Genomic DNA, 12,319 nt, shown 5'->3' on the forward strand with positions numbered 1-12,319 from the left:
AAAAAAAAAAAAAAAAAAAAAAGTTATTATCTACCATTATACTAAGTAACTTACATATATTAATTCTTCAATAATCACAATAATCCAATGAAGTAGGCATTATTACCTCCATTTTACAGCTAAAGAAAATTCAACTCGAAAATATTAATGTCTTCTCTAAATTACAGTTAATTAGTGACAGAACGAAGATTAAAACCCAAGATTGCTGAACTGAAAAGCATTATTAACCATGTGTTATACTTCCTCCTCATTACTATAAAAAAAGGAAAAAAATACATAATTCACTATTTTCTTTCTTTTTTTTTTGAGACAGGGTCTCACTCTATCACCCAGACTGGAGTACAGTGGCATGATCTCGGCTCACCACAACTTCTGCCTCCCAGGCTCAAGGGATTTTCCTGCCTCAGTCTCCTGAGTAGCTGGGATTACAGGCACATGCCACTACTGCCCGGCTAATTTTTGTATTTTTAGTATAGACGGGGTTTCACCATGTTGGCCAGGCTGCTCTTGAACGCCTGACCTCAAATGATCCACCTGCTTTAGCCTCCCAAAGTGTTAGGATTACAGGCATGAGTCACCACACCCGGTCTAATTGACTGTTTTCTAAATAATCCACTGTTTCATAATTTCTCTTTTCTGAAAGCAAATTTCTTTATGCATATTACTAAAGTAACCTTGGAAAATATAGAAAACTAAAAAGAGAAAAAAACACTCAATATTTCATTCACTTAACAACTGTTGCTTACATCTCAATGTATTTCCTTTTAACATTATTTCTTGAATTCCTGCTTCAGACTCGTCCTCAGGAAGAGCTCATTAAATCAATGCTTCTCAATTATTCATTAGGATTAGTGAGTTGTGAAATCTACTTAATGGGTTGGGACCAGCATTAAAATAAACAAGCAGAAACCTAAATAAAAATAGAAAATACCAGGCTGGGCGCAGTGGTTCACACCTGTAATCCAGCACTTTGGGAGGCTGAGGCGGGTGGATCACCTGAGGTCAGGAGTTCAAGACCAGCCTGGCCAATGTGGTGAAACCCCATCTCTACTAAAAATAGAAAAAGTTATCTGGATTTGGTCATGGGCACCTGTAATCCCAGCTACTTGGGAGGCTAAGGCAGGAGAATCGCTTGAACTGGGAGGCAGAGGTTGCAGTGAGCCAAGCTTGCGCCACTGGACTCCAGTTAGGGCAACAGGAGCGAAACTCTCCGTCTCAAAAAAAAAGAAAGAAAGAAAATACCAGAGTGGGTGAGGTACGGTGGCTCTCACACCTGTAATCTCAGCGCTTTGGGAGATCGAGGTGGGACGAACACTTGAGCTCAGGAGTTTGAGACCAGCCTGGGCAACAGAACGAGACTTCATCTCTACTAAAAAACCAAAAATATTAGCTGGGTGTAGTGGCATATGCCTGTAGTCCCAGGTATTTGGTAGGGTGAGGTGGGAGGATCATTTGAACCCAGGAGGTCCAGGCTGCAGTGAGCCAAGATCATAACACTGCACTCCAGCCTGGGCAACAGAGTAAGACCTTGTCTCAAGAAAATATCAGAGTGCACCAGATGTAGTGAGGTAAAGTTTCATAATATTTTAGTTACACATACACATGTGCTTGTGTATATAATTTACATATACATATGCACACATTCATATACTTTTTTTTTTGAGGCAAAGTCTCACTCTGTCGCTCAGGCTGGGGTACAGTGGTGCAATCTTGGCTCACTGCAACCTCTGCCCCCTGGGTTCAAAGAATTCTCCCACCTCAGCTTCCTGAGTAGCTGGGATTACAGCAGCATTAACACGCCCAGCTAATTTTTGTATTTTTAGTAGAAATGGGGTTTCACCATGTTGGCCAGGTTGGTCTTGAACTCCTGACCTCAGGTGCCTTGGCCTCCCAAAGTGCTTCGATTACAGGTTTACAGGCTCAGGATTACAGGTTCAGGATTACAGGCATGAGCCTCTGTGCCCAGCCTCGTATGCTTTTATATCTCTACCAGTTACAATGCAAAGTTTTTCTGACTTTACAGTCAGAGCTTGAAACCAAATGCACTAAATTATAAATTCAAGAACAGAAACCTCATCTTTTTGATCACCACTGTACCCTGAGGGTAAGCAGTGCTTGGCACATAATAGAAACTATTGCTATTGAATTAGACAATATTGCCAGGAGAGTAGTTAACTGGGGGAAAATTAAAACAGATAACTCTTACAGGAGACGAGTATTTGAATTTTACTTTAAAGAAAGAAAAGATGCTGCCAGGTGCGGTGGCTCACGCCTGTAATCCCAGCACTTTGGGAGGCCAAGGTGGGCGGATCACGATGTCAGGAGATCGAGACCATCCTGCCTAACACGGTGAAATCCTGTCTCTACTAAAACTATAAAAAATTAGCCGGGTGTGGTGGTGGGCGCCTGTAGTTCCAGCTGCTCGGGAGCCTGAGGCAGGAGAATGGCATGAACCTGGGAGGCGGAGCTTGCAGGGAGCCGAGATCACACCACTGCACTCCAGCCTGGGCGACAGAGTGAGACTGTGTCGAGAAAAAAAAAAAAAAAGAAAGGAAAAGATGCTTCTGGAATTCTCAAGTAAATTATCATAAGCCCTAAATTCATTTTATTCCTAGTACTCCCACCATAATTTGAATCTCTGAACAATGTTCTTTTTTTTTTTTTTGAGACAAAGTCTCGCTCTTGTCCCCCAGGGTAGAATGCGATGGTGCTATCTCGGCTCACTGCAACTTCCGCCTCCTGGGTTCAAGCAATTCTCCTGCCTCAGCCTCCACAGTAGCTGGGATTACAGGCACCCGCCACCACGCCCAGCTAGTTTTGGTATTTTTAGTAGAGATGGGGTTTCACCATGTTGACCAGGCTGGTCTCAAACTCCTGACCTCAGGTGATCCACCCGTCTCGACCTCCCAAAGTGCTGGGATTATAGGCGTGAGCCACTGCGCCCAGCCTGAATCTCTGAACAATGTTCTAAATTTGATATAGTACATGAAAAAGTCAAGATTTTTTTCTATTTTTCCCATCCCTGGAATCACCTGCTGTATGAAATAACCATACAAAAGCTGGGCCACCACAAAACATTATTGGCTTTGTGGGAAACAGAGCAGCAGATGCTTGACCCAATGGAAATCCTTCCTAGAGAACTAGAATCATAGCAGAGTGTCACATACTGAAAATAACATGGCCGGGCGCAGTGGCTCACGCCTGTAATCCCAGCACTTTGGGAAAAGGCCGAGGCGGGCGGATCACGAGGTCAGGAGAACGAGACCATCCTGGCTAACACGGTGAAACCCCGTCTTTACTGAAAATACAAAAAAAATTAGCCAGGGGTGGTGGCGGGCGCCTATAGTCCCAGATACTCGGGAAGCTGAGGCAGGAGAACGACGTGAACCCAGGAGGCAGAGCTTGTAGTGAGCCGAGATCGTGCCACTGCACTCCAGCCTGGGCAACAGGGCGAGACACCGTCTCCAAAAAAAGAAAATAACAGCAGCACAGCTGACTTCCTGTGTCCTCTCCCATTCCCACATCCATTTTTCTTTCATATTAGGATATAAACCCTTAGAATCAAACCTGCTTCCTTATGGTTTAGGAATGACAGTAATGTTCTTAGTCTTTGTAGAGACTAGCAATTAAAAAAAAAGTCAAGGCAAACAAAATGACTTTTTTACTCTATTAGCATTCTGCAACAAGAGTTAAAGACTATAAAAGACATTGGAGGGCTGGGAGCGGTGGCTCACGCTTGTAATCCCAACACTTTGGGAGGCCAAGCCGGATGGATTACTAGAGGTCAGGAGTTCGAGACCAGCCTGGCCAACATAGTGAAATCCCATCTCTACTAAAAATACAAAAATTAGCCGAGTGTGGTGGCAGGCACCTATAATCCCAGCTACGCAGGAGGCTGAGGCAGGAGAATTGCCTGAACCCAGGAGGCGGAGGTTGCAGTGACCAGAGATCGTGCCATTGCACTCCAGTCTCGGAGAAAGTGCGAGACTCTGTCTCAAAAAAAAAAAAGAAAAGAAAAGAAAAAAAAGAAAGACATGGGAGAAGACATCACTATGTAATGAACTCAAGGTATACGGAAGTAAATGAAGAGCTCCAAGTGCAAGATGTCCAAGCTTGGCATGTCTGGGTTGTAAGAGTTCAGCAGCCTGGCTCTACTTGTTTTTCTGCTTCCTTTTGTGGAAGTTCAAACCAGCTGACTCACAGTTAAAGAGTGAGTCTCAAGTCATTCCCTTAGAGAAGTGACAGCAAGAAAAGGCTTCGTTAAGTGGCCTGTATGCAACCATAAAAAAATACAAGAGAGTAGTCCCATTAATGTTCAGTAAAAGACAAAAGACTAAAGATGGCTTATGACATAAAGTCTGAAAAAAAAGAAATATTCAGTTGCTTACCAATTGCTGATACCCTTGTCTCTAAATAAATCTGAATGAGACTCCAGGAGCTCAAAATATAAACAGTTAGAAACCATTGATATTCATTAAGATATTTTTATGGGGTATATTTGGAAACATAAGTGATGATCTGGCTTACCAATGGTGGGATCATGATCTTCTGGGAATCGGTGGCTGATGAACTGCATGGTCATGGCTTCAAAAGAAGAAATAAAAGTCAAATCCTCACAAAGGTGACCCACAGAGAGAATTTTAAGTATTAACATTGCAAGATAGCAAGTATCTCATCTGGTCACTTAAGTACTTTTCATCCATGCTTTCTGTCAAATGGAAAATGTTACCTACCACTCTTCCCTACACCACCAGCACCCAGCATCACTAGTTTGTACTCCCGTGAGAGCCCAGCGGGGCTGCTACAGCAGCTACCAACTGGGCGAGTTCCAGAATCCATTGTCCTCTTGGGGCCTTCCTGGGCTGCCCCGAGGAAAAGCCACCTAGAAAAGGAGGAGGAAATGCTTAATCCAGGATGGAGACACCACGGCGACAGCCCTCAAGCCAGTGCCTTACCTTTCCATACATACTCTGGCCTGTCCCTCTTGCTCACCACTGCACCCCTTCTGGTGGCCCTAAGAAACCCCCCACATCTTCACCCTCCCTCCGAGATAGTTCAGTCACATGACAGACACATCACAGGTTTTACTTTTTCCAAAGAGAAAGATTAAAAGATACAAATAAATTTAGGTCCTGGCACAGTAGGGACAAGAAGAAAGTTTTGGTAAGGGATGCGACCCCTTAGGCCGCAGGGGTCCCCTCACGCCTGCGGTACCCAGAGGTTCCGCCCCCTCCCCATTCTCCTCCGAGACCCCTCCCGGCCCCCAGCTGCTCCTCCGCCGCCAGACTCCCCACCCATCTGCCTCACAAGCCGACGCCCTGCTGCTCCTACCGGTCAGTGGGGACTGGAACACCACGGCCGGTCGGGTCACCCACTTGTCTTCCTTCACCCGCAGAGGCTCCGCCACTGACCTGTGACCCCTCCCGCAGCCGGGTAAGATGGCGCCACCGGCTCCCGAGTCGCGGAAGGAGGGGCGGGGCCACTCTGTGACGCCCACAGCCTGCCCCGCCCTCTTCCCTCCCCTCCCAGGTCCCTAAACCCAGTTCCGGGACTCACCGCTGAAGGCCCTCTGGTCACCTACCCAACGTAGGGTGTATGCACTCACAGACAAGGGTATTTAATCAGGAGTAGAAAGTAAATTATTTACACAAAAGGGGAGTACGTGGTAAGAGACATTCAGGGACACTTAAAAACATTAACAACTTACCCAGGGTTGTTTGCTGCTTGTGGAAAAAAAACCACTAAAACCCGAAACTAATTTGACCCAATGCAATGAGAGGAAGTGAGGACAGGGGCACCCCCCAAATCCTCCTAAAACACAGGATTTCAATAAAGTCTACCGGGGATGACTGCTTCACAGCAGAAAAATGACTTTCCTAAAGGAGTGGTCACAATGACTTTGGCTATTGAAACCCAGATTCATTCTCAAAAACCAGATGTTCACAACACTCCCTAATCAGAGTTCTGTGTATGTTTCTTAAACACGTATAAGACACACAAAAACTTGTTTTAAATAAATGTGCCACACTCTGGCAGGAAAGAGAGCTTGTTAAGCGGCCTTGAGTTAAATACAGAACTGAAGCCACTATAACCATATTCCCCTCTAGGTAGCACAGGTGCTAGAAAAAACTGACACTGGAAAATTGTTCAGAGGCAGCTCTGCCCACCACTGTTCTTTTTAAATGTCTTTCTGGGCCAGGCGCGGTGGCTCACGCCTGTAATCCCAGCACTTTGGGAGGCCGAGGCGGGCAAGTCAGGAGGTCAAGAAATCGAGACAATCCTAGCCAACATGTAAAACTGTCTCTACTAAAAATTCAAAAGAATTAGCTGGGTTTGGTGGTGTGCGCCTGTAAGTCCCAGCTACTCGGGAGGCTAAGGCAGAATAATCACTTGAATCTGGGAGGTGGAGATTGCAGAGCTGCCTGAGACGGTGCCACTGCCCTCCAGCCTGGCAACAAAGCAAAACTCCGTCTCAAAAAAAAAAAAGTCTTTCTGGCCAGGCATGGTGGCTCACGCCTGTAATCCCAGCACTTTGGGAGGCTGAAGTGGGCAGATCACTTGAGTATCAGGAGTTCAAGACCAGCCTGGCCAAAATGGTGAAACCCTGTCTCTACTAAAAATACAAAATTTAGTTGGGTATGGTGGTAGGTGCCTGTAATTATCCCAGTTACTCAGGAGGCTGAGGCTGGAGAATCACTTGAACCCAGGAGGTGGAGGATGCACTGAGCCAAGATTGCACCATTGCACTCCAGCCTGGGCGACAGAGCGAGACGACTCCATCTCAAAAAAATAAAATAAAATGTCTTTCCAAGAATAACATATTTCCTTTAAAATCTGCTTCAGTCATGAAGTCCTTTTAATACCCTGTTAAATAAAGGAGGGCTAAAATATGAAAATGGATAATATCCAGCATAATAATCCTTAACATTTTCATTTGAACTTTAAGGGTACATTTTGCAGTTACGTAACTCTTGGAACTATATGCAAACCTTGGGGTCTGTATATATATTTTTCTGGTAATATTATAGTTGCATTATGCTATGAGTACAAAAGTTTATGAATTTTAGTGTATGGATGGGTTGTGGAAGAAAACAGAGAAACCACAAGCAGAATATTTATACATTTATTTATAATGAAATTATGGTCTACATATTTACAACGTATAGGAAACCAGAGGATAAGTTTATACAAAGCCAGCCTGCAAAGTATTCAAATGTGCAAAAATGACAGTTCAATATCTCAAACTATTCCTGGTTCAGCAGACTAGCTCCTTCACTTTCACACATCAATATTTGATACAAAAAAAGTTCTTTTGGCAAAACCTGTAATGCCAAGAAAAAGGACAAGTTGCAATTTCAGTCATTAAGTCCAAAATCCTATAGCCAGCAGTCAGATCTCTCTATTTTAGCTGCAACCAGTTCTGAGAGAGACAGACCACTGTGTTTCATTTCTGTGATGAGTTCTGACCAGTTTTAGTCAGGAAGTTTTCTCTGACCCAGCTGAAGACAGGATCTTAGAAGGGCAATAAAAACAGTAATGGCTATGAGACCAATGTGCCTGAAGGTGCCAGCTCTGGATCACCCCAATTAAAAACAACAATGAAAAAATAACTTCATTTTCCTATCCAGGATCCAGCTATATCCAACAGTTTTAAATGAGACAGCATTTTCCAAAACAGAAAGAATCCAAAATGAAACAGGGATGCAGATCTGTCAGAATTAGATACTGAAAAGGACGGTCTTAAAATAATTTCCCCACTAATAAATAGTAAGGCTCTGTTTGTAACCAGTTATGTATCAAAATTGACCAAACAGTAGTAAAATACAAATAAAACTTTCTTTATGTCAGAATTGGGTCTATTCATTTGGAAAAGGCTGGACCAGGTCAAATGTGTATGGGAACGACCCTGTTAGAATGCTTTGTTGGACAAGCACATTTCACGAACTGTTAAAAAGCTTCTGAGATAAGTTTGTGATTCTAATTAAATTTTAACAGATTCTATGCCACTGCAGAAATAAGGATTTTTGTTGTTGTTGTTGTTAAGGAACCCCTTTAAGAAAGGGCGGCACTGAATCTCAAACTTCTGCAAAGTCCAGGTTGGTTCCCAGCACAGGCCCCAGAGTCTTGTTAAATCAAATGCATGCATTATTGCTAAGAAGAGTCACTGAGGGTCAAAACTCTGTTCCACTGTTTCCTAGGGAGCCATCCAGAATGGCATCTGTTGTTTAGCTCGTGGTTGTGATGAAGGATATTGGTATCCCAAACTCCAGCCCTGTGGAAAACTACTTGCATTTTTATGACCTCCATGTTCCTCCTCTTCATCAGATGAATCTGCGGCATAAGCCACCAAGCCAAATCCCTTCTCTGTAGTTTTCATCTTCTTGGCTGGATAATCTAGAATAGAGAAAAACAACCCCAACCCCATCCCCACCAAGGGAAAAAAAAAAAATACCATAAATTCGTTAATTAAAAAAAAAGATGTTAATTTTAAGTGGTTAGTTGGACACCATTTTGAGGTCACAGGGTCAATGGTCACCCAAAAACGTTGAAGATCACAGGAAAAACAGCACCAGCATCAGCAAATGTGAATCCACCAGAACCATGTAAGAAAACAGAGAAAGAAAAAAGAAACACAAAAAAAAGAAAAAAAAAGAAAAAAAGGAAAGTTAGCAAGTGAGTCTCTTGAGGGATGATATTTCACCTTTTAAAGAGTTAAAAGAAAAGAAGTTAAGAAAAGAAAAAAACGTCTTTTCTTCTGTTCATTTTTATGAGTACAAGCAAAGAACAAAATATCCCATGTACCTCTACAGGATTTAGAGTTCTGGGATGCTAAAAATAACAGCCACAAACTGACCATTACTGACCAATAGAGCTATAAGGGGAGATGTGTGGCTTAGCTCCCAATACAAAGCAAAATCAACCTTTATTAAGTCCGTATCAGATGACCTCCTGGTATTCACACAATATAAGCAACAGGATTTTTAAATGACCTACTACTACTACTCATTAATATTCACTGATGCTATGTATAAAATAAGTCGACTAACTCTTTTCTAGATACACGTTGGTTGGAAATAAAAGGTTGTCTGTATATAATTTTTTTAAACTATTTTTTCTCTGTCTCAAAACACATTGGTTGGAAATTACAGGTTATCTGTATACAATTTTTTAAAAACTATTTTCTCTTTCTCTTTCTTTTTTTTGAGACAGAGTCTCACTCTGTTGCCCAGGCTGGAAAGCAGTGGTGTGATCTCAGCTCACTGCAACCTCCACCTCCCAAGTTCAAGCGATTCTCCTGCCTCAGCCTTCCAAGTCGCTGGGATTACAGGCATGCACTACCATGTCCAGCTTAATTTTTCTATTTTTAATAGAGATGGGGTTTCACCGTGTTAGCCACGCTGGTCTCAAACTCCTGACCTCAGCTGATCCGCCCGCCTTGGCCTCCCAAAGTGCTGGGATTACAGGCGTGAGCCACCGTGCCCGGCCCAAAAGTATTTTCACTGGCTAATAGATTACAGAGGTTGGATTAAACACCTGAATAAACATCAGGTTAGAAAACTAATAGCTTTATTTATGTATGTATTTATTTATTTATGAGATGGAGTCTTGCTCTATTGCCCAGGCTGGAGGGCAGTGGTCTGATCTTGGCTCACTGCAACCTCTACCTCCCAGGCTGAAGCGATTCTCCTGCCTCAACACCCCGAGTAGCTGGGATTACAGGCGCCCACCACCATGCCCACTAGTTTTTGTATTTTTAGTAGAGATGGGGTTTCACTATATTGGCCAAGCTGGTCTTGAACTCCTGACCTTAGGTGATCCACCCATCTTGGCCTCCCAAAGTGCTGGGATTACAGGCGTGAGCCACCGCGCCTGGCTGAGAAAACTAATAGTTCTAGACCAGTCTTAGTCACTCCCCTGTTCCCCCAGCTATACCACACTCACCATGGCTCCCTGTTAAGGTCCCAGACCCATTCCTTTCATCGGATTCTGTTTTTATTCCAGTCACTGGAAAGGCTGGTGGAGGCATCAACTGCCTATTGAAAGACAAAATGAAACTTTCTTTCAGACAATTTAAATTTTCTTAACTTATCCAGTGGATTAGAAGTGCAATTAAATCTGCAGACAATCCTTCAAATTCATTTTAACCATTAATTTCAACTGCTTCCACCTTCCCCCAGCCCCTTTATAAAAGTATAAGGCCCATCTACACAGCAATTGCCATGACAAAAATCGAATGAACTGTTATGAAACGATATCAGCTCCTTTCTTATGAAGGTTACTATACTAATGTAAGAAAGGTAAATTCAAGCACTGTGTGGCAGGCTGAACTCCCATATTCATGTACTTCCATCCATGATATTCTAATAATTCTAATAATTCTAATAAAGTAGCAAAAATAGCTGAATTATATAACATTTCTGTTACTGTCTATCCTTAGGAAAATGGCCAAGATGCGGACAATGGAAGTCAAGAAAGATGTCTGAACAAGTAATAAATTATTCAAAGTCAAGTATAACTGCTTCTAAGTCTGTAAAAGGCCTATCATTATATTTTCCTTCATTGCATCAATTACAACAAACAGACGCATATTTGATTCAAAGATTTCATTTCAGTTTCAGAATACTTAAGCTCATAGCAATGATCACTACTCTGACTAATGGTGCAAACAAATGACATCTGAATACATTTGCATAATTATTCCAACTTACCTGTCCCTCTCTCTCTCTTTGCCTGAGGAACTTGCTGGCTTCGATCCTGCACCTTCAATCTCATTCTGACTGGAGAAGCCTGTACCTAAATTAGTCATATGAATGGGTCCATGCTATGAGCAGAAAAATACAGTGGCATTAGCAAATCTACAACTGCTGTATTGACTTTAGCTCCTTAATGTAACTGTCAAGTGCCTCATCTTTCTGATAAGTTGTAGTAAGTTAAACTACTACAAAGCTCTTTGGGATTTGCTGTGTAACTGTAGTCAAAAGTAGGGATTTTTTTTTCTCTGTAGGACTTGGACAGGGGTGTTATAATTCATTATGCTATCTATAGCCTGTTTTTAACTGACTGCCCATAGCTCAACTAGTTTCTATAAACCTAGCTAGAAACCATAAAAAAATGTTTTGGTTTAAAGAATGATTCAAGGATTCTGACAAAATGGAAAGGTACTTCTGATAAAATTGCACCAAAACTACAAATTAAGAATCTTTTTAACTTTAGTGGCTAACTTTACAATTACATGTACAGAATCGCTCCTTTTCTAGCAGTCTTGTGGGGTGGGGAGACCGGAGGGAGATATCACTCTCTTTTTTAGGTGGAGGGTAAAAGAGCACCACTGAAAGCCAAGGTTTTAAATACAAGCCACATATTGGTAGATCAATAGCTTTGAGTGAGATGTATAAGAAAGTAAGAACTCTCAGAGGCTTTCAAGAGTCTGTTGAATAAGATAAAAAACCTAACCAAAATAAATTCCAGAAAGCAGAAATCCTAGTGCTGGGAGAATGATGTGAATTTATCTTTTTAAAAGGGAGAATATAGTAGGAGAATAAGATGAAGATAGGAAAACAGGGTATTTTATTTAACCTGGTATCCAAGCAGTCCAGATTCCCGTTCATCTGGTAGCTCCTCTGTGAATCGTCTCTTCTGTGCCTGGGGCTGACTTGGGAGTGGGGGCTGGGGCTGGGGCTGGGGCTGGGGGCCAGCAGGCAAGGCAGTTTTGACAGGAGCAGCAGGAATAAAAGGACCACCCATCGGACTCTGGGACCAAAACAAACCAAGGAAGAAAAAAAGTGTGAGAATGCCCAAGGAATAAGTAAACAATGATTACAATATACTTTAAGGATCAATAAGTATCTCATGAATTTTGCATCTTCAGGTCCTTAGTTTCCTTCATGTATAATTTGGTAACAGCATCACCTAGCCTTCTCACCTTCATCCTAGGGAAACATGAAATTAACAACCTATATACAGTGCTTTGAACTTTTTTTTTTTTGAGACTGGAGTCTCGCTCTGTCGCCCAGGTTGGAGTGCAGTGGCGCGATCTCGGCTCACTGCAACCTCTGCCTCCCGGACTCATGCCATTCTCCTGCCTCAGCCTCCCGAGCAGCTGGGACTACAGGCGCCCGCCACCATGCCTGGCTAGCTTTTTTTGCATTTTTAGTAGAGACGGGGTTTCACCGTGTTTGCCAGGATGGTCTCGATCTCCTGACCTCGTGATCCGCCCGCCTCAGCCTCCCCAAGTGCTGGGATTACAGGCTTGAGCCACCGCGCCCGGCCCAGTGCTTTGAACTTTTAAGAAAACTCTGTTGTGCATTTGGGCTACTAG

The 12,319-nt window shown here is 42.9% G+C and overlaps 2 protein-coding genes across 4 annotated transcripts in view; both read right to left on the reverse strand.

The window, feature by feature from the left end:
• Positions 1 to 5,467, reverse strand: part of RIT1 (Ras-like without CAAX 1) — a 13,205-nt gene extending 7,738 nt beyond the window's left edge. Inside the window, exons 1-3 of one of the 3 annotated variants that reach the window (XM_011992713.1) lie at positions 5,303 to 5,467; positions 4,734 to 4,882; positions 4,528 to 4,584 (exon numbers count right to left, since the gene is read on the reverse strand). In XM_011992713.1, the coding sequence (XP_011848103.1) occupies positions 4,528 to 4,584; positions 4,734 to 4,839 (163 nt within the window). In that variant the 5' untranslated portion in view covers positions 4,840 to 4,882; positions 5,303 to 5,467. Of the gene's footprint in view, positions 1 to 4,527; positions 4,585 to 4,733; positions 4,883 to 4,955; positions 4,985 to 5,302 lie in introns of those variants that run through there. The other 2 variants (XM_011992712.1, XM_011992714.1) reach the window with 2 other exon arrangements.
• Positions 5,468 to 7,107: 1,640 nt separating this feature from the next.
• KIAA0907 (KIAA0907 ortholog) overlaps positions 7,108 to 12,319 on the reverse strand; it is a 33,003-nt gene continuing 27,791 nt past the window's right edge. The window contains exons 11-14 of the mRNA XM_011992715.1: positions 11,578 to 11,751; positions 10,710 to 10,822; positions 9,943 to 10,034; positions 7,108 to 8,394 (exon numbers count right to left, since the gene is read on the reverse strand). Coding sequence (XP_011848105.1) covers positions 8,195 to 8,394; positions 9,943 to 10,034; positions 10,710 to 10,822; positions 11,578 to 11,751 — 579 coding nt within the window. The 3' untranslated portion in view covers positions 7,108 to 8,194. The remainder of the gene's footprint in view (positions 8,395 to 9,942; positions 10,035 to 10,709; positions 10,823 to 11,577; positions 11,752 to 12,319) is intronic.

The sequence above is a fragment of the Mandrillus leucophaeus genome, unplaced genomic scaffold (genome assembly GCF_000951045.1).
Source record: "Mandrillus leucophaeus isolate KB7577 unplaced genomic scaffold, Mleu.le_1.0 Scaffold418, whole genome shotgun sequence".
NCBI classification, from domain to species: Eukaryota; Metazoa; Chordata; class Mammalia; order Primates; family Cercopithecidae; genus Mandrillus; species Mandrillus leucophaeus.